The sequence below is a fragment of the Mirounga leonina genome, unplaced genomic scaffold (genome assembly GCF_011800145.1).
Source record: "Mirounga leonina isolate KUSES-001 unplaced genomic scaffold, KU_Mleo_1.0 Mir_170, whole genome shotgun sequence".
Taxonomy (NCBI): Eukaryota; Metazoa; Chordata; class Mammalia; order Carnivora; family Phocidae; genus Mirounga; species Mirounga leonina.
The window spans coordinates 37,356,709-37,382,005 of NW_023270433.1; the positions used below are offsets into that span (position 1 = coordinate 37,356,709).

The window sequence follows — 25,297 nt, forward strand, 5'->3', positions numbered from 1 at the left end:
TCCTTTAAGGAGAGGTAGGGCTTGTGATGAGGCCAGGGTGCGCCTTTGCCATCGGTTTCTGTGCTGAGCATCAGGAAGACCCAGTCATAGGTTCAGTAGCACGGGCATTAAAAGAGACCCAGTGCTGACCTAGCAGCCACTGTCTTAGAGCTCTTTCCAGCCCTGTAGGGCGAATGGGGTTGAGCTGAGCTCACAGGTTGGTGTTTAGTCCTTCTAGCTAGCAGAGTTGGAAGTTTGGGGGTAGGGCCTGGCATAAGGGTCTTCCTGGAGGATGTCACCACCTCTCATTCCTGATGTCACTGACATTTTAAAGGTGTTTCAGAGCAAGAACTTCGTCTCTGTGTGCAGCTTTCTATCTACAGAGTCACAGCGATGTCTTTATCACAATGAGCTCTTCCTCTTCTGATGTGTCACCTTATTCTTGTTTCAACAGCAATAGAGTTGATGTAGAGTACGGGTATCTACACAATAACCCTATGGGCTAGGTACTATTATCATCCCCTTTTACAGATAAGGAAACTGAGGCACAGAAAGGATAAATAACTTGCTGGTCGCAGGGCCAGGATTCAAACCCAGGGAGTCAGTTTCCAGAATCCATATTCTTAGCCACTACATTATCTCTCCCAGATTCCTATCCTAAGTCTGGCAGTGCCATTGCTGTTGAAACAAGAATAAGGTGACACATCAGAAGAGGAAGAGATCATTGTGATAAAGACATCGCTGTGACTCTGTAGATAGAAAGCTGCACACAGAGACGAAGTTCTTGCTCTGAAACACCTTTAAAATGTCAGTGACATCAGGAATGAGAGGTGGTGACATCCTCCAGGAAGACCCTTATGCCAGGCCCTACCCCCAAACTTCCACCTACCTCCAGTAGCCGTGAATCACATTCCACCACCATGAAGGCTGTGTGGCTAAGATGCTTCCTGTGCTCCCCTACTTCCTGGTATGACCCTAATATAAACCTGCATCTTCACTGCTAAAAAGAGGAAGTCTCTTTTCTGTGTTTCCTGGAAGATTCTTCTACCCTATTTTAATAGCTCTGGTATCTCTGTCATACCGTTAACTCCACTTTTCTGTGGAAGGAAATATATTCCATCCTGAGCAAGAAATGTGACTCCTTTAAGGCTGTTTGTATTTAGTTTGAGAAAAATTATAAACTATGCCTTCACCCACAAGATAGGAATTGTTCCATCTGCCAAAATGCCTTCGAATAATTGCAATACATGACTCTTAGGGAACATCCTGGAATCGCTATAAAAATCGGTAAACCCATCTCATCCCAGCAGCCTGCTGCTTCTCTCCTCCCTAACTACCTGTCAGCCAGTTCATTTAGTAAAGACAGCATTAAAACAATCTTAATCAGGTTTTCCCACCGCATGCCCCTCCAGCCCTTTCTCCCCAGACAAAAGAGAGTCGATTGCAGTTTTGAAAAAGGGCAGGAAAACGCTGCCACAGCAGGTACTTTCTACAGCGGAAAAGATGGCCTTAAAGGAACTGAGCTTCTACTAACGGAGTGTCAAGGCACTGCACAGTTGCCTAGAAACGGCCACAGAGAGGACAGCTGCCTGAAGTCTCTCCGGACTCAGACTGAGAGGTGGTGACGGGGAAGACTCGGATGGAGAGAAGCTCTGCTAGTCCTCCGCGGGATCATTGCCAGAAACCGCACTAGGACCTCGGCCCGAGAGGGACCAATAGGAGCCGACGCTTCCCGATCCGGGTAATGGGAGAGACCCTTTCAGCCAATCTTTGGACGGGCACTGGTGACATCACCGGTTGCTCCCTGGATGGCCTCGTGACGTCATCACACAGCGCCGGAAGTGGTGCGGCTCTGAAGAGTGACTTGCGCTTGTCTGTCTCCGCGGTCTCGAGGTAAGGCAGTTGTTGGCCTACCTCCTCTGCTGGCCGGGTGGAAAACCGTGGTTGTGGGTCCTGGACCGGGGTCATTACTGCCCCTGAATCATGTTCCTTGAATAATGCTTTTATGGCTTTTTTCCCGTCAGGCTTTGCTCCGTCCTCGGGCTCTAGGCGTCTCATTTTGCCAAGCTCCCTTGGGCCGTTTTTCGGTCGCCGCCCCACCTCACGTTCGTGCACCTCCCCTCTCACCCCACAGCTTGGTCACAACACAAGCAGAAAAAAAGATGAGAGAGAGAGGGTATTGTCCAGCCCAGGAGGCGGCTCAGCTTGTCAGGAAGGGCATTGTTTCCTCTAGAAGCGCTTCCTGAAAGGAACTGGAGGGGCCTTCACGTCGTCCTCAACAGGCCTAACAGGAGGGCCAGAAGAAGCAAGCTTTTTATCATGTAGGCAGTGATAGTGGTTCAAAAAAGCAGGGATATAATTTCCATTTGGAATTAGTGTTTAGAGCCTTTAGGGAATCTAACATATTAGGAATTGTTAAAATACTTGAGACCAGACTGTACATGTAGGGAGACAATACAGACTTGTGCCCTTCCACCTAAGTTGCACAGTCAGTGATGGGGGATGATCTTTTTACATGTCCTTAGCTCTTGGCTTTTATCCTGTCTTCACTGTTAACCAGTGATAATAGTGTTGAATGCTTACTTTTTGCCAGACCCTGAGCTTTGCATACTTCCTCATTCAGTCCTTGTGACAACCCTGTGTTGTAGAGCAATTCTTAATGTTGTTTTACAGCTAAAGAATTAAAGGCCTAGGTTAAATGATTGGCGTCAAATCACACAGTGGGTAGGTTACCGAGCCATGATTTGAACTCAAGCAGTTGAACTTAAGAGGCCGGATGTTATCCACTGTATTACATTGATTTTTTTCATCTGTTCATTAAGCTCCCAAACACCTCACTCCTACCTACTATTTTATGGAGTGGATTGAGGTCATCAGATGTCCTTTCCCTCAAAATTTTGCCCCTGCTTTCCCTTCTTAAAAAAGTCTTAGACTTACACCCTTTTTACCTTTCTTCCACTCTGCTCTGGTAAAAGCGAATCCCTGTGTCTTTGCTTCTTACCTTTTATATTTTCATCTATGAGACCTTGTTTTCATTTGTCTTCTCTGCCCCTATGTCCTAGTTTTGTATAAACATGTCAGATTTCTCAGATTCCTGGTCACCTGCCCCCTAACCTACCAAGCTAGAAAGAAAGGAAGTCTTAGTGATCCATCCTTCCTTTAGATGTCATCCAGTAACTCTATTCCCCTTCTTATTCAAACTATTTTAAAGAGTATTCTAAATTCTATCTTCATTTCCTCACCTTTCACTCCTTTCTTCGGTCTCCCTTTGAGACCTATCATTCCCCTGAAATTTTAACCTTAAAGTTACAGTAATTATCAAACCAGATAGACATTTTTTAGTCACCTTTGCTGCTTTTGAAACTCTCACTCCTCTACTGCTTTGCTTTGCAGAATAATACATTCAGCTGATTTATTTAACAAACATTTATTATGATACAGAGACTAGGAAGACAAAGTGCCTCCTTGTAAGGAGCTTACATTCTAGCTGTTTCTCCATGTGTCTCTCTCACCAGCCATTTCTCCTGTGGGTAGTCTTTTTTCTTCCTCCCCTAAAATGTTGGGTATTTGCAAGGCTTGTGACTTTGGCTCACTGTTCTTTTTGTTCTGGATACACTGCCTGAGAGCACATCAACTAGCTTGGTTTTAACTCCCTTCTACATGCTCCCAAATCAAAGTTGTCAGACCCTTTTTTCTGACTTTCACCCTCACCTCTGACCACCCTACTAGACAGCTCTGCCTGCAAGTCCCACAGTTCAAATTCACAAGCCTGAAACTGAACTCTGTCTTCCCCTGAACTTGCTCTCATCACATAGATCACTAAGTCCTGATGATTTTACCCCCTAAATATTTCTCAAATCTGTGTTGTTCTTCATCCCTACCTTTGAACTACTTTAGGCACTGTCATCTTTCATCTGAAATGTGATGGCCTTCTGAACGATTTCCCTGCCTCCAGTCCTGTTCCCCATGTATCTTCTCACATGAGGTGATAGAAGTAACACGTACCCTCCTCCCCCAAATGATCTTTGACACAAATCTGTGTTAAAGTCCTGCTTAATAATCTTTAAGTATCTGTCTGTTCATTCATCTGATCTTTTTTCTCATTCACTTAGCAAATTTTTATTGTTTATTAAATTGTAAAATCCAGTGGAACTTCTAAAGTTTGAGCTTCTCAGCCAGTCACCCAGGGCTCTGCTTATTCTGGACGTGCCTGTGTCTCTAGCCTCTTTTCTGCCTCATATTTTAAGTTGTAGCAACACTGAACTGCTTCGTCATGTGCAGTCTATTATTTCTTTGTGCATTGCCCTTGCTATTCCCTTTGACTTGAATTTTCTCCCTGTTTCCTTTATCCACTTCCTTCTCCTCACCTAATTAGGATGACCCTTCACCTAGTTAATCTGGCTTATATATAGGACTCATTTTAGGTCTGACTCCTATAGGAAATCTTCCTTGACATCTCCTTTCTCCATGTCTGGGTTGGGTACTCCAGCCTTGTGCTCCCATGATACTCTGCACAGACCAATCACTATACTTACTACATTTATTATAAATGTTTTTGTGTTTCTCTCCCCCACAAGACTGAGCCTTTTGAAGGCAGGCATGATATATTATACCTCCATTATATGAGTGATATGTATTATTTCTTTATTCTCAGTACTAGAATAGCACAAGGCACACTGTAGACATGCAGTAATTTTTAAAAAAAGATTTATTTCTTTATTTTAGAGCACACGAGTGGGAGGGTTAGAGAGAGAGAGAGAGAGAATCTCAAGCAGATTGCATGCTGAGCATGGAGCTCGACGTGGGGCTTGATCTCATGACCCTGAGATCACAGCCTGAGCCAAAACCACGAGTCGAATGCTTAACTGACTGCACCACCCAGGCGCCCCGGCACATAGTAATTTTAATTGAATGATCAAATGAGTGAAGACAAAAGGTATATGGTGTAGTGATTAAGAACCCGTTCTTTAGGGCGCCTGGGTGGCTCAGTTGGTTAAGCGACTGCCTTCGGCTCGGGTCACGATCCTGGAGTCCCAGGATCGAGTCCCGCATTGGGCTCCCTGCTCGGCAGGGAGTCTGCTTCTCCCTCTGACCCTCCTCCCTCTCATGCTCTTTCTCATTCTCTCTCTCTCAAATAAATAAATAAAATCTTTAAAACAAAAACAAAAACCCATTCTTTAGAATTGATTCAAATCCTATCTCTGGCACACATTGGTTATGCCAAACTAAAAATAGGTTACCTGTTTTTTCTTAAGCCTTAAATTTTCTTTTCCTTAGAATGAGAGTTGCTGGGAAAATTAAATGAGATAATAAAAGTAAGACATTTAACAAGTGCCTAGCAGATAGTATGCACTAGATAAAGGTATGCCGAACACCAGAGGATATTGAGAAGTATAACGCCAGGCCTAGCCTAGGGCCATAATCTTCTAGAGACCTGAGTTTTCTGTATGGATGGGTAGTGATGCAGGCTGTATATAAGGAGATTATAATCTCATTTGGAGAGTAGAATTACATCCACATTTAATTTTCAGAGAACTGTGAAGATAAATTGACCACACCCTATGGCAAGATGTAGAGAAGACAAGATAGTTCAGTGAAGGCCTCCCTGGAGGAGGTGGGACTTGGGAATTGAGAAGGATTTGGGATTCTAGGAAGGAGGAAACGGTATAATCCAATGCCAGGAGATCATATTAAGAATGACTTACTTGGGAGATGTGACTCAGTACATCATACCTGAGGGATGTATTTGTGTGTAAGAATAAACGTATGTGAGTCTGGGGGAAGGGAAGGGTGGGCTAGTTCTATGAAAGGAAGTAGGAGGTGACATAAGTAACCTTTGTGGGGATAGAGTATGAGGGTCTTAACCTCAAGCCTGAGGAATTTGGTACTTACCAGGTTGGGCAAATTTCTGGGGCTGAGTTGGATATCATGGTAGCCATCAGCCACATGTAGCTATTTAAATGTATGTTTAAAAAAATCTAAGAACTTTAGTTCCTTGGTTGCACTAGCTACATTTTGGATGCTTGATTGTCACATGGTGGCTACATTATTAGACAATGCAGATTAACGATACTTCCATCATTGCAAAAAATTCTACTGGACAGCACTGTTCCACATTATCAGATTGCTGGGCTTGTGTGGCCTATCAGATCACTTTGGTTCCTTAAGATATAACCAGAATTTTTTCCTGGAATGAAAAGTAGGGAGTTAGAAAATAGAGAATTAGGATTTATCTGCCTAGATGTGACGATGGGATTGCCCAAAGAGAGGAGCAAAGGACCACTTAAGAGGAACTGGAGCAGGGGAAAGAGAAGAAAGGGATGAGAATCTGGATAGGATTATCATCTGGTGATTTACTTGCAATATATATTGCGTTCCTGTATGCCAAGTATTAAGTGTTGGAGATATATTGGTAAGCAAAAAATGGGCTTGACTTCTGTCCTAGAACTTGCAGTTTATGGAGTTTTATTGGATGGACCAATTTAAAGATTCAGGAGCACCTATCCTTATGTACTCCCCATATTCTAAAATGCTTCATTCCTAGAAATTGGAACTGGAGGCTAAAATGGGCCAAAATGTTGCTTAACGTTAGTTGCGTGAGCATTGTGCAGTCACTGCTTTAGCTTCTCAAGAAGTAGTAAATAGGAACATCATAACTTGAGAATTTTGGTGGGAATGAGTGTGTGTATAGGGCAGGAGGGGTAGTTCCTATTATCCTGCAACAGCCAGCCATGCTCTCAGCGGCCCATCAGATTCCTTCCTGTCCCTGCTCTCAAATTGTGCTCTCTCCAGATTTCTTTTATTACTGTGAGTAGTCAGTCACCATGACTTATTTCCCAAGGCCTGATGAAGACATACTTCACTTCTCAGTCCATTACCTGCTCATTCATCAGTTTCCAGCAAGTGCAAACAGATGCCCCTCTGAACACATAGCATTTAAAAGTGGGACTTGCCTGTAGCATCATCATCATTTGAGGCTTCAGTTTCAGGATTTTAGGTATGCAGCTGACTCTTCATGCTCTTGCATCCATTCCTTCACAAAGACCTGCCTGAACTTTTGGACCTCACTCTGGTCATTATGTTGACAGCCTCGTGACTAATCTCTGACTCTAGACTTCTCCGCTCCAGCCTGCCTACACACAGCTGTTGTTTCACTTTGCTCTGCAGCTCAATAACTTGGCAGTTGTCTCTTGTTGATTGTGAAGTCTAAACTTTTCAGCCTAGTGTTCAGTACCTCTGCAATTTTTTGGTGATTCTCTGGGGCAGCTCCTCTGGGTCAGCTAATAAGGTCTGCTTTCTACCCCTTACCTGTGGCTTATTGCTGAAATCTGTGTTGTCACTTGTACCTTTTTTTTTTTTTAAGTTTTATTTATTTAAGAATCTCCACACCCAGTGTGGGGCTTGAACTCAGTGACCCAGAGATCAAGAGTTGCGCACTCTTTGGACTGAGCCAGGTGTCCCTGTCACTTGTGCTTTTAAAAATGGAATGTCCCGGGGCACCTGGGTGGCTCAGTTGGTTTGAGCCTCGAATCATGCTCCCTGCTCAGCGGGGAGCCTGCTTCTCCCTCTCCCTCTGCCTGCCTCTCTGCCTATCTCTCTGTCAAATAAATAAATAAAATCTTTAAAAAAAAAAAAAAAAAAAGGAATGTCCCCTCCCACTTATTTTCTTATCAGTCTTCTCGGCCTTTTCAGTTGGGTGGTTTCCAAAGCCTTTCCTGACTGATCAAATTTCTTTGACTTTGCACCTCTTCAGCACTCATTTGCTCACTCCTTTGCATTATCCTTTCTTTGCAGTTGGTAATAAAACTTTGATTTTTAAAAATCTTGTTCCTTTTTGTTCCCTTTGGACACAGAGCTTGTGCAGAGGGCTTGGTAAGTGCTGCCTTGCCTGCAGGGCACATTTCTCAGAGGGTATTAGAGGCTTGAATGGTCAGTTTCTGGAGGCATCCCAAAGATCCTAGTCCTGTCTCTGTGCATAATTTCCTGCTCTCCCTCTCTGGGTGATCTCATGCTCTCTCTTTGCCTCACCTTCTCTGACATGTTGATGGCTCTCAAATATATACATTCTGCCCATTCCTCTCCCTGAGCTTTCTACCCATATATCCTACCTTGACCTGTGGATCTTAATCTAATTGTGTTTCAATCAGAAATCATCCCTTCTTCATCTGCCATTTAACTTCAAATTATGTCTCCTTGTTTATTTCTCAGTGTGGTTAATGGCTATTTCCAAATTAGAAGTCTTGATTGATGTCTCCCTTTACTCCTTTGTCATTCCCCAAATACAGTCAGTAATTAAGTCTACCTTCACAATTTTTCTGGATCTTCTTCCTCTCCATTCCCTTTGCCCTGCCTTTGTTCAGGCCTCATCTCTCTCCCAAATTTCTTTCTTTTTTTTTTTTTCCTCCCAAATTTCTTGTCTCCCTTCTACTGATACCCTATGTGGCCATGAAGGTTGTTTGTTCGTTTGTTCGTTCCTTCCTTCCTTCCTTCCTCCCTCCCTCCCTCCCTTCCTTCCTTTTTTAGGATTTATTTATTAATTTTAGAGAGAGAAAGTGTGTGTGCGCATGCAGAGGGAGCGGTGATTGGGATGGGTGGGTGGGGAGGGGCAGAGAGAGAGAATCTTAAGCAGACGTCCCACTGAGGCCAGAGCCCAATGCAGGGCTCCATCTTACAGCCCTGAGATCATGACCTGAGCTGAAATCAAGAGTTGATGCTTAATCGATTGAGCCACCCAGGCGCCCCTAAAGGTTGTTTTCAAAAGAAAACCAGTTCCTTCACTGTTGTGCAGTTTGTGTATTGCACAGAGGGGCCACATTCACACTTTAGACATTGTAGGTTTGCATATTTATTATGACAGTCTTCTGTTAGATGGCAATAAAATGTATTGTTCTAATATTGATATGTTAATGATGATTAAGGAGGGAAACCTAATATACATAGAGATGCCTGTGGACTGAAGAACATCCTCTATTCTTATGTCCTTAATTCTCTGCCATGCAAACTCCTTCTCATGCTTTAAAACTCAGCATAAATATCCCTTCCTCATTAAGCTGTTTTTGATATTACTTACAAGAGTCAGTTATTCCTTTCCCTGGGCTAATGCCATATTTGGTTAATCCCTTTTTATGGTGCTTATCACATCATATTGTAATAATTGACATATGAGTCTGTCTGCCCCACCTATACTCCAGGCCCCTCGAGGATAGGGACAATGTTTAATTATTCTGTTATCCTCAGTGTGTAGGCTAATGGTCAGCACGTAGAGTATATCAATAAACATAATATTTGATTGCTTAGCCTGATTTAGGCATGGAGGTAAATATATACATTATCATATTTAATTCTCACAACAGCCTCATGAGTCCTGTCATCATCATGTTTTAGAGGTGAGAAAATTGAGACCTAGGTGAAGTCACTGGTAGATGGCATATGTGGTGGTGCTGGGGTGTGGCCCTGGAGGACTTGTGCTAATTTTTCCAGTGATTCTCTTCTGTTTTTTTCTCTCAGAGTAATGATGAGGGTGTGCTGGTTGGTGAGACAGGATAACCGGCACCAGCGAATCAAACTTCCGCATTTGGAAGCAGTCATGGTTGGGCGTGGCCCAGAGACCAAGATTGTTGACAAGAAATGTTCTCGACAGCAAGGTACTTGGTCATAGCAATGTGCAGATTACTGTGTTTTGTTCCTCAGGATAATGATAACCCAAGATGCACATTTCCTGGATGCTATTGGTAGAATCTTTTTGTCTGCCATAAACAAAACTCAGGAACTGAGCTCTTTTAGCTAACACCAGGGACCCATTTACCCCAGATTCTACCCTCTGGAAGTGGTTAATATTCAGTGTTGAGAATAGGCAGGTTCCATCCTGTTACTATGGGGTGATGGACCTGAATCTTGTACCCTGCTTTGCCCAGGGAGATTCCTCATTGAGCAGTGAGACAGTTAATTCTGGGACCTCCAGCCTGAAACCATGTCTGAGAAGTGATGGGATAGTTCCATCCTTTACATAATGCCTCACACAGAGGGGGTTATCTTTATAAGACTATGGCATCTAGCTCTTGAAATGCCTTTCCTGGGATTTAATGAAAAGAACGTCCTTAGGAAAAAGCCTTACCATGTACCTCATTTTTTTACATATAAACTCTGGACATGCTCACTGCTACCAGACCCCCACATATGTGTTCCCCATAGAGTTTCTCCGTGCTTGGAGTCTGCAGTACTGATTATGATTTTTTCCACATGAGTTAATCTAAATGGGGAAAAAAAACCATACTTGAGCTGGCTAGGTCTGAGATACAGAAGCAGATACTGCTTTTCACTCTGTCCCCATTTCACAACAGCAACTGTAGGGACTTGTATGTCAGCCTGTCTTCTGCCTGTTCTTTCCTGGAGAGCAGCTGTGGTGTCTGTGCACCCTGTCTCCCCCTAGAAACTTTGTTCACTTCTCTGAACACAAGTATTTAATGTTATTTCTTCCCACATATGCTCAGACTGTTCTGTTCCTGCAATCCTCTTCCTAGAATAATCACCCTGCCTACTAAGGCCAGCTGAATTTCTCTTTTCCAGAAGTGTATCTTTTGCCTTTTTCTATTGAAAGCATCTCATAGTTTTATTAAATAGTGGAAGCCTGATACAATCATGAACCAAGAGTCTGTGAGAGAATGGGGTCCCTTCCCTGACTGCAGAGTCTGTGATCCTGAGTGGGCCAAGGGCTCTGGAATAGCGAGATTTGTGGGGATACTGTGAAGCTGCTTCGTAGGGATATTAGTAGGAGCTAAGGGAGTATGTGTGCTGGTGGACGTTTTATGGAAGGATTTGGAGCCCAGCCACCTGCATAACAGGCAATTTTGCTCATAGGCCTTTGAGGAAACCACAGTCAAGTTGCCTCCTGGAGTGAGGCTTCATTGTCCTGTAAGGAATAGGAGCACGTGCTTGGTTCTTTGTGGCATTTAGGTTTAACTTTTTAAAATCTCTTTCAGTACAGTTGAAAGCAGAGTGTAACAAAGGATATGTCAAGGTGAAGCAGGTATGTATGATTGTAATTTGGATTTCCATTTTATACTTGATGATTTTCTTATGCTGTTGATTTTAGAGTGTTTGTGCCAACCAACAAAAGCTTCTCTGTCATGTGTGGGGAGTGAGCATTAAGCATGGTGCCTGGCATGCAGTAAGTGGTTAACATAGCAGTGGCTATGCTGCTAATGGTATTATTGCTATCTTTGTAATTATTTTCTGATTATTTATAGGTAGGGGTCAATCCCACCAGCATTGACTCAGTCATAATTGGGAAGGACCAAGAGGTGAAGCTGCAGCCTGGCCAAGTTCTCCACATGGTGAATGAACTTTATCCATATATTGTAGAGTTTGAGGAAGAGGCAGAGAGCCCTGGCCTAGAAACACACAGGAAGAGAAAGAGGTCAGGCAACAGTGATTCTATAGAAAGGGATGCTGCCCAGGAAGCTGAGTCCTGTAGAGGACTGGAACCTGGGAGTGACCCTGGCCAATCCTCTGTGCCCTCAAAGAAAGGGAAAGATGCATCTACCAAAAAGGTGAGGGCGGTGTGCTTGATAGATGATGTGGAGATTAAATGAGATATAATGACTGCTTGATTGTTTTGTACACTGTAAAGCCCAGATATGCATAATGGGTTATTAACCATGACAAGGCTTATTAACCATGATGAAAGAGTCACTTGTTTGTGTCACCAGTCACTTGGGTGAATGTCCCTTCATGTACTTTTCTCTTGAATTCCTGAGGTAGGCCACTTGACGGTAGGGAGATAATGGCGATGTGCTTAGCATGGAACTGCTAAAATGGGTCAGTCATATGTTTATCTGTAGAAGGTTAGCATTGGAACACTGTTCATAGATCATGTGATTCGCATCCTGATGTCAAAGTGGAAATGTAGTTAGGCTGTAGATGGAGTGGGAGAGGGCGAAGAAGATGCAGTTGACACTGGCATCTCCAGCCTTCGTCTAGACACACAGCTCTGAATCCTGTATAGGAAGAAAATGGAGCCGGTTTAGGTTATAAAGGCAAACGATTGAGTAAAGGGGTATAGCTTAATTCTTAAAAACTAATCTCATTGCTAAGTTTGGTTGGGCTTTGCTGACATACAATATTAACTAATGCCAAATACAACTATTGACATTTGCAATTTTATGGCCCCTTTTTGTTTCAGGAATCATTGGGCCACTGGAGTCAAGGCTTGAAAATTTCTATGCAGGATCCCAAAATGCAGGTCAGAATAGCATTTTGGCATTGAAATACACTTCATGTTTTGTTTTTTTTTTTTTTTAAATAGATTTCTCCCACATCATTTTTATTTTATTTTATTTTTTTTAAGATTTTATTTATTTATTTGACAGAGACACAGTGAGAGAGGGAACACAAGCAGGGGGAGTGGGAGAGGGAGAAACAGGCTTCCCGCAGAGCAGGGAGCCCGATGCGGGGCTCGATCCCAGGACCCTGGGATCATGACCTGAGCCGAAGGCAGATGCTTAACGACTGAGCCACCCAGGCACCCCAATACACTTCATGTTTTAAGTGACTACTCCACAGAGGTCATAACTACAAGTGAAAGCAAAGGAGATCAGTCCTTCTGACTGAGGTTCGTTTTATTGGGCTATTTTGTGAGAACCAAGCGTCTTTTCCCATTATCAGTAAGTTAGTAACTGGAATTGGTTGGAGAGAAGCTCAGTTCCTTAAATGAATATCCCCTCTTCTTTGTTCCTCCTAAACTTCTGGGTGCTATTAAGGGAAGTTGTGTTAACCTTAGTGGGGTTTCTTTCAAGGGAGTGTCAGGTAATATATTGTGACTGTAGTTATTGGGCTCCCTGGGATTAATAGTCAGGCGTCATCCTGGGAGGAGTCTTTGAGTTCTTCTTAAATTACATCCTGGGTGACAAGGGGCCAGATCTGGTAGGGCTTCTTGGAACACATGATTGTGACACATGGTCTGCTGGGTTAGAGTGGAGAAGGGTGCATTTGAATTAATGCTTGCGGGGGTGTTACATCAGAACCTTGGGAACTATTTTGTACTATGCATTTTCTGTTTATTCTTTGTAGTGTGGTGACTGAACTCTGGAGTCAACTAGACCTGGTTTACAATCTTAGACTTCCCACTTTGTTAACTCTGTGACAGTGCAAGACATGTTCCAAGTCTCAGTTCTCATCTGACAAAATTGGGATACTGAAACCTTTTACATAAGATTGTGTTGGGAGTTAAGTGAGTTAGTGAATATGACAGCACCTGGCATGCAGAAGATGTGTGGTAGATGTCTGTTCCTTCTCTTATGCCCCTCTGCTAGGTTTACAAAGATGAGCAGGTGGTGGTGATTAAGGATAAATATCCCAAGGCTCGTCATCACTGGCTGGTCTTACCATGGGCTTCCATTTCCAGTCTGAAGGCTGTGACCAGGGAACACCTTGAGCTCCTTAAACACATGCACACTGTGGGGGAAAAGATGATCACAGATTTTGCTGGGTCCAGCAAACTCCGCTTCCGTTTGGGTTACCATGCCATTCCCAGCATGAGGTAAGTGTCGTGTGTAGTGCCAGTGCATTCTGGTTCTGTCTAGGTGGACAGATGGATTCAGCCTAGGTGTGCTGATAGTTCCAAGGCCCAGGGGACTAGGGTGGGATGTTTCCAAGGAAGGTGGGCTGAAACTTCCACCCTTATGCCTGACTTGCTTTGATTTTTCTTTTTATTTTTTGTGCCTGTGACTTTTATTAAGATTTTTCAGAAGCATCTATAAACTCCTAAACAATTAAGGACCACTGCTTTGAAGGAGACAAACATCACTGACTTTTATTGTGACAACTCAGTAGATCTAAGATTTAAAGTAAAATGAGAGAAAAATATAGAGCCTGTTTGCCTTTGGCTCATACCCAGAAGTATTCAGAAAGGAATAACAGTCTTTTTAAAGAATGCAAGCAAGGCAGATCACCATAGTTCTTTAGAGCTAAGCAACAAGATAAGCAGACTAATTGGATTTTGGAGTTTTTATCTTGTATTTGTTTGTTTTTTTGGTGATAAAATATACCTAACAAGATTTAACATTTTAATGATTTTAAGTATTACAGTTCATTGGCGTTTAAGTACATGTACATTATTATGCAGCCATCACCATCGTTTGCTTCTAGATCCTTTTTCGTCTTCCCAAACTACATCCCGTTCCGCTCTACAGTCCCTGGCAATTATCATTCTACTTTCTGTTTCTATAAATTTGACTACTCTAGGTGCTTCATATAAGTGGAATCATACAGTATCTGTCTTTTTGTGACTGCTTATTTCACTTAGGATCATGTCTTCAAGGTCCGTCTCTTCTGTAGCATGTGTCAGAATTTCTTTTGGTTATTTTTTTTTAACTGCCCAACATTCTTCACATTTTATTCAGCGAATTATGACTTATATGATGGGCCACTTTAACCAAATGAAATTTTTATGCCACATTTTTTCCCCCATCAGTATTTTTTTTTTTTTTAATTGAGGTATCACTGGGGCGCCTGGGTGGCTCGGTCATTAGCGTCTGCCTTTGGCTCAGGTCATGATCCCAGGGTTCTGGGATCGAGCCCTGCATTGGGCTCCCTGCTCAGAGGGAAGCCTGCTTCCCCCTCTCCCACTCCCTCTGCTTGTGTTCTCTCTCTCGCTGTGTCTTTCTCTGTCAAATAAAATCTTAAAAAAAAATAGAGGCATAACTTACATACAACAAAATGCACAAGATTTATAGTTTGGTCAGTTTTGACAAACATTTATCCCTTGTAACTATCACTCTGATTAAAATACAGAACATTTCTGTCATATCCCAGAAAGTTCCCCTGCGCTTCTTTTCAATTAATCTTCCCCTCAGCCCTCAAGCGTTGTTCTGATTTCTTTCTGCATAGGTTAGTTTTGCCTGTTCTAGAGCTTCATATAAGTGGAATCATACAATGTGTACTTTTCTTCTGTCGGACCTTTTTTAGCATTATGATTTTGAGATTCATGTATGTTGTTGTGTATATCATGCACATACTTCATTTTTTTGCCCTTTGGTAAATTCCTGGAAGTGAAGTTGCTAGGTCATAGGGTTGATGTATGTTGGGCCTCATTTAAAAAAAATGCAGTTGACTACTGGGTATTTACCCCAAATATACAAATGTAGGGATCCGAAGGGGTACGTGCACCCCGATGTTTATAGCAGCAATGTCCACAATAGCCAAACTGTGGAAAGAGCCAAGATGTCCATCGACAGATGAATGGATAAAGAAGATGTGGTATATATATACAATGGAATATTATGCAGCCATCAAAAGGAATGAGATCTTGCCATTTGCAGCAACGTGGATGGAACTGGAGGGTGTTATGCCGAGTGAAATAAGTCTATCAGAGAAAGACGTATCATATGACCTCACTGATATGAGGAATTCTTAATCTCAGGAAGCAAACTGAGGGTTGCTGGAGTGGGGGGTGGGGTGGGAGGAATGGGATGACTGGGTGATAGACACTGGGGAGGGTATGTGCTCTGGTAAGCGCTGTGAATTGTGCAAGACTGTTGAATCACAGATCTGTACCTCTGAAACAATGCAATATATGTTAAGAAAAAAAAAAGAACATAGGAGGGGAAGAATGAAGGGGGGGAAATCGGAGGGGGAGACAAACCATGAGAGACGATGGACTCTGAAAAACAAACTGAGGGTTCTAGAGGGGAGGGGGTGAGGGGATGGGTTAGCCTGGTGATTTGGTATTAAAGAGGGCACGTTCTACATGGAGCACTGGGTGTTACATGCAAACAATGAATCATGGAACACTACATCAAAAACTAATGATGTAATGTATGGTGATTAACATAACAATAAAATTAAAAAAAAGAAATAGAACACTTTAGAAAATAACAAAAAAAAAAATGCAGTTGATCCTTGAACAACATAGGTTTGAATTGTGCTGGTCCACCTATATGCAGATGTTTTTTGATATAGTAAAATACTGTAAATGTATTTTCATTGTGACTTTCTTAACTTTTTCTTTTCTCTGCCTTACTTTATTGTAAGATTTCAGTATATAATATATATAGCATACAAAATATGTGTTAATGGACTGTTTATGTTATTGGTGAGGCTTCTGATCAACAGTAGGATATTAGTAGTTTTGGGGGGAGTAAAAAATTACACTTTTGGGTTTTTGATAGTGTGGGGGGGTCAGCTCAAGGATCAACTGTATATATATTTTGTTAAAATCTTATTCAAAAATTTAGGGCAAAAGTCACCCATAATCATAATCCTATTTCTCCAGTGCTGCACAGCCCATGACTAACAGAGCCCTTTGACTACAGAGTGCTTTTCACATAGTAATCATGGTGTCCATACCTTTTTTATGTAATACATGCTATTGTTCTAAGAATGTTAAAAAGAGCTGTGGCAAGTGTGGGTGGGAAGCAAAATGAGCAGTAATTTGCCACTCACATATCCTTTTATGATCACTATTTATAATTTTGAATAAACAGTATGGAAAGGAAAGGGTAACAGATTTTTTTTTCTTATAAAAGTAATATATTTTCTGTTTAGAAAATATAAAAAAAAGTGTGAAGCAAAACAAAGATCTTCCATAATATCACCACTAATTAAATTCTAGACCTTATTTGAATTTCACCTTTCTTTATTTTTTATTTTTTTTATTTTTATGTTTTTCTGTTCCAGGATCTAATCCAGGATCCTGCATTGGATTTATTTGTTGTCTCTCCTTAGTTTCCCCTAATTTGTGACACTTCCTTCTCCTTTCCTAGTTTTTATGACCTTGACACTTTTGATGATTACTGGTGGTTGTTTTTTTTTTTTTAAAGATTTTATTTACTTATTGGTCAGAGACAGAGAGCATGAGCGGGGGCGCAGCAGGCAGAGGGAGAGGGAGAAGCAGACTCCCCGCTGAGCAAGGAGCCCGATGTGGGACTCGATCCCAGGACCCTGGGATCATGAGCCGAGCCGAAGGCAGACACCTAACTGACCGAGCCACCCAGGCGTCCCGATTACTGGTTGGTTTTATAGGATGTCTCTCATTTTGGATTTTTCTGATATTTTTTCATGATTAGATTGAGGTTATGCTTCCCCCACCCCGCCTAATACCACAGAGGTGATGTTGTGTCCTTCTCAGTATATTCATATCAAGGAGTACGTGATGTCGAGATAGCTTATTGCTCATATTAACCTTGATCATTTTTTTAGGGTGATGTCTGCCAGGTTTCTCTCCTGAGTTACTATTTCCCTTTGTAATTGATGAATGTCTTGAATAGTTAGATACTATGCTAGTATCCTGTTTCTCCCCAAACTTTTGCCCAGTGATTTTAGCATTTATTGGAAGGTCTTGCCTGCAAGAGTTATTACTGTGGTGTTTACCTAATGGTGATTTTTTTTATTAATTAGAATTCTTCTATATGGAAGAGTTGTCCCTTCTCCCCCACTATGTATTTATTCAGTTATTTGTCAGTGTGGACTCATGGATATTTTATTCTATAGGTTTTAATTTAGTCTATCATTATTCATTTTGTTGCTCAAATTGTTCTAGCTTTAGTCCTTGGAAGCTCCTTTAGGTTGGGTCCCGAATCATTTGACAGGGCTCCAACATTTTTTGAGCACTTCTTTATTTTCTGGAATAAGATATTCCAGGCTTATCCTGTATTTTTCCTGTTCTCGCCCTGGAATGAACTTTTTATTTTATTTAGTTCATTTTATCGGAGAAAGAAAGATATTTATAAACCAACACTTGGATACTAGGTTTCTATATTGAGAGAAGTGGTTGATTCCAGGGTGTCTTTACTCCTAGGTCCTTTCGGCAGATAGGGCCAGGAAATACATGTGTGAATCCTAATCCATACAGATACACACACCTCCGTATTTCTTTCTTTATCTATTTCTGTATGTGTACAGAAAAACACAAGCTTATACTGGTATCTCTGGCTCCAGTTCAATTCTACACGGTTCATTCTTGTCTCCCCCTTTCCTTTATTGTTATTTCTTTCTCCAAGGGTGAAAAATCTGGCTCTCATTAGCTATAATAAATTCACTTTCCTGTTTGGTCTTAGTATATACATAAAACAATTACAGAATTGCTAGCTAACCCATAACCCTGTGAGAAAGACATTTACTCACAGTATTTCTGTATAGTTCTTTCCATCTTTACAGTATCCAAACTACTCTTTTCCGAAGTTCATTTCACTAGTTATTTTCTTCCTGAGCCCCTTCAGTGTGGTTCCCTTATTCGTTTGTAATACTGTTAGGTTTGTTTGATACTGCCTGTATTCCATTTTGGATTCCTGCATGTATTGGTTGGTTTTGATTATTTATTGGGAGGATAGAAAATACTAATGATTCTAAGAGTCGTATTTATACAAAAAGTGTCTAACAAGTCCAAAAGAGAACTCCTGGTTTTCTGCCCCAAACCTGCTTTTCCTTTAAGCTTCCCCATCTCTGTAAGTGGCACCTCCCCCAAACCACATCTAATCCATTAGGAAGTCCTATTGGTTCTATTGCAAAATATATTCCAAACACTACAGCTCTAATCTAAGGTGTGATTATTTCTGCAGTAGTTTCCTAACTCCTCTCTGTATCCATTGTTACCCTCTTTATAGTTCTTTCTCTGCAGGGCAGCCAGAGTGATCTTTTAAAAGTGCAAATCAGAGACAATGTAAGCAGAATACACTGCAGACCTCTTGTCAGCCTGTAAGACTCTTTATTTTGACTCCCACCTAGTCTCTCTTCCTCAGCTCGAACCATTCCAGCCCTATCTATCACCTTTCTGTTCCTCAATTGCGCCAAGTTCTTTCTTATCTCATAGTCTTTGCACTTGGCATTGCCACTCCCCAAAACATTCTTTCTCCAGATCTTTGCTTGCCTGACTGCTTTCTCAGCTCAAATCACTGCCTGGGAGTGGCCTTCCTTGAACACTCTAGCTAAAGAGGTAACTTCTAGCCCCTGAGCACTCTGTGTCCCATTTCCCTGGTTTGTGTTTTTCCTTAGCAATGTTTTTGTTTTTTTTTTTTTTAAAGATTTTATTTATTTATTTGACAGAGAGAGAGAGTACAAGTAGGCAGAGTGGCAGGCAGAGGGAGAGGGAGAAGCAGGCTCTCCACTGAGCAGGGAGCCCAATGTGGGGCTCAATCCCAGGACCCTGGGATCATGACCTGAGCTGAAGGCAGCCGCTCAACTGACTGAGCCACCCAGGCGCCCTCCTTAGCAATGTTAATGATTTGAATTCTCCCTGTTATTTGTTTTCTTTTTAAAATTTGTCTTTCCTTACTAGAATATAATTTCTATAAGGGCAGAGGCCTTTCTCATTTTGTTCACTGCTAAATTCCCAGTGCTAGAATAATGGTTGGCTCTAGTAGGTACTTAGTAAGCATTAAATGTTCTTTTTTTTTTTTTTTAATTATTTTTTTAAAGATTTTTTTTTTTAAATTTATTTATTCATGAGAGAGAGAGAGAGAGAGGCAGAGGCAGAGGGAGAAGCAGGCTCCCCATGGAGCAGGGAGCCCGATGTGGGACTTGATCCCAGGACCCTGGGATCATGACCTGAGCCGAAGGCAGACGCTTAACCTACTGAGCCACCCAGGCGTCCCAAGCATTAAATGTTCTTAAGTGAATGATTGAATGAATTAGATTAAATGGAAACACTAGCAATATTTTATATACCCATACTTTTACTGTTTGTTATTTTGATTAAGCCATAGTTTTTAATGGATTTAATGGTCAATTTCCTTCTCTCTCAACTAGCCATGTACACCTTCATGTGATCAGCCAGGATTTTGATTCTCCTTGCCTTAAAAACAAAAAACATTGGAATTCTTTCAATACAGAATACTTCCTAGAATCACAAGGTAAACAGAGTTCTTTAGTTTTCACATTTGTTTCATTTTCTCAGCTATTCTTTTTTTTTTTTTCCTATTCTTATATTTGATTTTCTTGTTTCTTTAGATAATTACCTGGCCTCAAAAGCCCATGTACCACTTTGTGTCCCTATACGGAGAGACCCATTAAAAGAAACTGGATTAAAAAAAATAATAAAAAAAATAAAAGAAACTGGATATTTGGATTGCCACTTTGTTTTGAGCAACCTTCTTGCGGGGGACCTAGAAAGCTGTTATGTCAGAGTCAGAAAGATGTTTTATTGTAACGACAGGGGACTTAAAGATTGTCCTGAGAATTATTGGAGTTCGTGGATGTGAAAGCTCTGAACAGTTGTCTTTTCTGCCATCAGCTGGATAGGAGCTTGGGGGCAGCCTCATGTCACAAGTGGTTAATTAACAGGGGAGGGCTGCATGTATGTGGAAGGGAGCATTTCCCCATGTGTATACTGTGGAACTTCAGTATGCTGGGACATTAATGATGGCAACTACCACTGACCAAGGGCTAACCAGCAGTAAAGCACTGTGGTGACATGTAACATGGTTTGCTTACAGTGTGTCCTAAAGGAATGTAATTATTTCAAAAACAGGTTGCTCAGATTTAGAATCTGATCAAGCCCATTTTCCCCACAGTGGGTTTAACCTCAAGTTTACTAGCTTTAGGATACCTGGCATATTTTTATTTGGAGTCAGATTTGCTTTTCTGGGGGGTATCTTATATTGGCTTTTCAGAGTAGCTGGGCTCTGAACTTTTTTCTTTGCTTGCAGCTGTGATAGAGATGGTACAGGACGCTGGCACAGTGAGTGTCCGAGATGGGATGCCTGAGCTCTTGAGGCTGCCCCTGCGTTGTCACGAGTGCCAGGAGTCGCTGCCTTCCATTCCCCAGCTGAAAGAGCATCTCAGGAGGCACTGGCCACAGTGATTCCACGGAGCCTGAACCTTTGCAGCAGGTGTGGCTGATTGTGTAGAGCAAATTCCTGGCACCTGTCCTGGATTGCCTGTGAACTTTTATTTCTTGAATGAAAACATGCAGTTTTTTTTTTTTTTTTTTTTTAAACAAAGCTTCTTCTGTTCCTGAGTGGCTACAATATGGGGTGACTTGAAGTAGTTTAGGAATTAGGAATTTGGGTTTGTCATGGATGTGTCCTCCGGTGATGGTGGCTGGGATAGGCCTGATCCCCAGGCTCCAGGATCCATGTCAGGTCTGACTGATGGGGGGCAAAGCCATGTTCAAACTGACCTAATGCAAGATATGGAAGAGGGTGGGCTATATATTTCTGTCCATACATTTAATCCTTTCTCCCCCGAGACCTGTGGTACTACTCTTCATCAGAGCAGCTAGAGAGGTCTCATATTTATCCTGAAGGCCCTAATTGGTCTTGTTTTCTGATCTTAATCTCTTCTGTAATATTCTTTCTCTTTCCTTTCTTCATGGAGAAACTTAGTTGCTTCTCTCCCTTTCATTCCTTTCTATCCAAAACCACCCATGCTTCCTTCTCAGGAAATGTGTCTCACCAGTTCTTATTCATTTTAAGCAAACAGGCTAGACGAGGGGGTGGAGAGATGGAGTTTTCTAATATTAGGGGTTCCTGGCTGGTGAGGAAATACTTGGCCAAATGTTCATCACGGTTTGGTTGTCAAGTCTTCTTGCTGGTCTGCTTGGATCTTTCGTCTGAAAATAAAGTTTATTTGTTGGGGGCAGCTCTCTTAGGTAGTTGAAAACTGTTGGCAGTTCAGGTAATAGTCACAGATTTAGTTCTCATGCATGCAGAGGTCGCTGTTGACTGAAAAGTTGCACAGAACCCCATAGCTTCATTTTTCACCAAATTTGGATGGTACTGTTGGAGCAAGTTGATTTTTGGATAATGTCAGAACTGAAGGTAAAGGGAAATCTAAAATGTTTTTGATTACATTCGTGATCTATTTGAGGATTGGACTCTTTTTGCTCTTGAGTTAAAAAAAAAAATACCCTTAATAATAACTTCTCTCTGGAGAATACCTCAGTCCATAGAGACCACATTTGACCTCAGTCTTTCACAAACAGGATGCTACAGTGGTTTCTTGGTGAGCATGGATATAGTCATAATTAGCAGTAATTAATGATTACAGCAGCTAACACTCAACTCCTGTGTGTCTGGGCATTATGCTAAACACTTTGTTCAAATTATCTCATTTACTTCTCACTGTATGTAATTCTATGGGGTAGGTACCATTGTTATGAACCTTTAAAGGATAAAAATTTAATAATCTATAAAAGTTGCTGGGCTTCAAAGTTGGTCTTGGTTCTGGTGCATCAAATTCATTTTTCCTATTAGTTGAAGAATATAAATGTATTACTAACCAGTAGGAGCCATAGACCCCCCCCCCAGGGGCCTTTGGCCTGTGCTGGCCAGAAGCTCTCCATGGCATTTCAATGATTTATCTGAGGACTGTAAGTTCCTTTAAAGCCCCTTTTCCACATCTGATGCCTTAAAGCCCCTAGAAACCCTAGATACTTTCTAAGGGTACACTCCATGGTTGCCTGAGATCAGAATTGCTAGTTCCATTTTACAACCTGGAAATATCTGGGCTCTACCCCAGAACTACTGAATCACGATTATAGGAATCTATAAAACAAACATTCATTGGGTGCCTGGGTGGCTCAGTTGGCTGACTCTTGATTTTCTCTTGGGTCATGATCTCAGGGTTGTGAGATCGAGCCCCAAGTTGGGCTCTGCGCTGAGCGTGGAACCTGCTTGGGAGTCTCTCTCTCCCTCTCCCTCTGCCCCTCCCCCTGCTCGAGCACACTCTCTCTCTCTGTCAAAATGAAACAAAACAAAACAAAAAACCAACAGCAAAAACACTCAGGATGACTTATTCATACTAAAGTTTGAGAACCATAATATAAATGAAATCTGGGCTTCAAAGCACCTTGCATTTCTGAAACTCCTGGATTAGACTCTGTCCTGTGAGGATATACACACCATTTTCTGGTTGGCTTTCTGGGCTAGTTGCAGGCCTTCCTTCCCTTTGCAGGGTCAGTTTTATTTCAGGATCCAGGGAGACCTTGGGCATTAGATAACGGAGAATGACTGGTTATAGGGACTGGTGCTTTGTTTCTACAGGGATTGGGGGGAGGCCCTCGGGCCCCATGCTTTTAGGGGCAAGGCCTAGAGCTGATGACTGTCCGTCTTCAATGATTCCCATCTCCTCCTTCTGTTCAGAGGGCAGTCTCAGAGGCGTGGCCTGGGGTCTGTGATGAACTCAGCTAACCTTAGGCTCAGAGCATATATATTTTTCCTCTTCTGGTTCTATCTCTGAGATATCCAGGTACAAATGGTCCTTTCAGGGACCAGACCATAGTTGAGATGGTCACTGAGTCCTTGCAGCCTCAGGGATGTTTTCTGGAGCCTGGAATCTGGTAGTTAGTCACATATACTGCATATGGCTGGATATCAGAGATTCAGGGCTGAGCTGTGTCAGAATTGACCTAACTGCTTCTCTCTATCCCAGTAACTATAACTTGAAGATTTCCACAGAGCTCTGAAGATTCTTCCATAGATTAGGTTAAAAATATGATGAAGGCCATGAAGTTCACTCCCCAAAATATATATACACATCTTATGTACCCTTAAAGTGCTTCCATAGACTCCCTGGGGGTCTGTGGACCCCAACTTAAGAAACTCTGCTATGGAGAAAAAGGTCATCACTATGCATCTGGGATTTTAGGAGGTGTCTGGGATCACTATGGAGGTCTAGGGGAGAGACCTCATCTCTAGGATGTCCCTGGGATGCTCTCCTTTGATCTCATGCTCCTCCCTCAACCCTTTGGCATGTGCACATCCTGGGGGCTTCTGGCTTCTGGCTCCAGTTTAGCCATCACATGGAGACAGGAATCTTGGGAAATAGAGAAATCCTCAGCAGGTCTGAGGGGTTTAGGAACCCTGACTGACAGACTTACCATGAGCTATCTAAAAGGCAGTGAATCTACACTACTAAAACCAGTCATCTGCATAAATAGATCAGCTACATCATGAATGTATCCCAGGATAGTGGGAGTGGCAATACCTCTTGGGTACAGTATGTTAACAGTCCAAACTGTGCTGGACTCCATAAGTAATCTCTGACTAAGGCAGAGATTTCACTGAGGCCTCAGCCAATGTCCTTGAGAATTGCAGAACATTAAACTTCAGATAAGGTACCCAGTGAACTTTTTAAAAATAGATACTGCAAAAACATTCAATTTAATTTTTTACCTAATCAACAATGCTATATAGTTTAGCATATTGATATTAAAATCAAAATGAGAATATTTGATAAGAAACTGCAACCAAGGAAAAACTATATCACAGTGTAATATGTGAGATATAATGAAGGGAAATTTGGACCATTTCAACATTTTTTGTTCAGCCAGGCTACTCTGACCTTGAATAATAGAATTTTTGGATGAGCAAATGTGAATAATGATTTTGGGGGCCAGAAAAAGGGTCTGAAATATTGAGGTATATAGACCCCATGGCACCCTCTCTCCCAGGTGGACTATTATTACATTATCACTAGAAAAAACGATCTTTGCCTGTTTATCCCAGATTTATTATTGTGTTACAATTGGATGGAGTCTTCTCTAGGTACTGGGCATACTGGCATGAAAAAATAGAACAAATTCATATAACTCATATTTGTGACTCCAAGTTGTATTTCCTCCAATTAGGGACTATCCTCTTCTGCCTAAGCCCCATCATATCCAGGCCAGGCAGCAGTTTTATTAAAATACAATGGTTAAATATGGGTGGTTACTTCAACTCTAGCCAAGAAGCCAAATTTATAATCGAGTTCTTTTGTTGCTTAAAGAGAAGGTAGATATGATGACAGAGATGAACTGGAACCTGAAACTGAGCAAGTGAATGCTTTATATGAGAGCATGAAGAGTAGACCTTAAATAGTTTATTACAGATCTTAAGTCAGAGCTGGAGAAAAGGGTTCTCAAATTCCATTAGACTCTCTGAACTAGAGTAATCTACTCTATGTCTTTTCATTTATTTTATTTTAATTTTTTTTAGCAAACAAACTCTACCATCAAGGAATGGGTTTTGGGTTTTAGAGTCTACTGATGATTAGTGCTCTGATGCATTATTAGCATTATGTAGGCCATTGTTGAATGACTCATTAAATCAGACACATTCAAGTGCCTGAGTGTTCCCTTGTCAGCAGCTGCTCTCTACCCAAACTTCAGGGAAGGGAATGGCCAGGCTGTGGAATAGTGGGAAAGGAGTTTAGGAGTTTAGACCTCTAGGATTCTGGGCCATTCACTACTCAACTCCTTTTGTCTGTTCCATTTTATAAATTTATTTTGAGACCATCTATTTCAACTTCCTCAATTTTTAGAAGGCAGCTGGGACTTGAAGATTTAAGGGGCTCATTTAGCAATTTAAACCAGATCTTGGCCTTTATTGCAATCCTCTTCTCG

At 41.8% G+C, this 25,297-nt stretch overlaps 1 protein-coding gene across 8 annotated transcripts in view; it reads left to right on the plus strand.

Annotated features, from left to right (window-relative positions):
- Positions 1–1,508: 1,508 nt before the first annotated feature.
- APTX (aprataxin) overlaps positions 1,509–25,297 on the plus strand; it is a 63,735-nt gene continuing 39,946 nt past the window's right edge. For 3 of the 8 annotated variants that reach the window (XM_035016494.1, XM_035016496.1, XM_035016495.1), the window contains exons 1-8: positions 1,510–1,872; positions 9,487–9,623; positions 10,959–11,005; positions 11,226–11,528; positions 12,161–12,220; positions 13,290–13,516; positions 19,720–19,823; positions 20,619–20,801. In XM_035016494.1, the coding sequence (XP_034872385.1) occupies positions 1,724–1,872; positions 9,487–9,623; positions 10,959–11,005; positions 11,226–11,528; positions 12,161–12,220; positions 13,290–13,516; positions 19,720–19,823; positions 20,619–20,773 (1,182 nt within the window). In that variant the 5' untranslated portion in view covers positions 1,510–1,723 and the 3' untranslated portion in view covers positions 20,774–20,801. Of the gene's footprint in view, positions 1,873–9,486; positions 9,624–10,958; positions 11,006–11,225; positions 11,529–12,160; positions 12,221–13,289; positions 13,517–19,719; positions 19,824–19,920; positions 24,829–25,297 lie in introns of those variants that run through there. The other 5 variants (XM_035016492.1, XM_035016497.1, XM_035016493.1 and 2 more) reach the window with 5 other exon arrangements.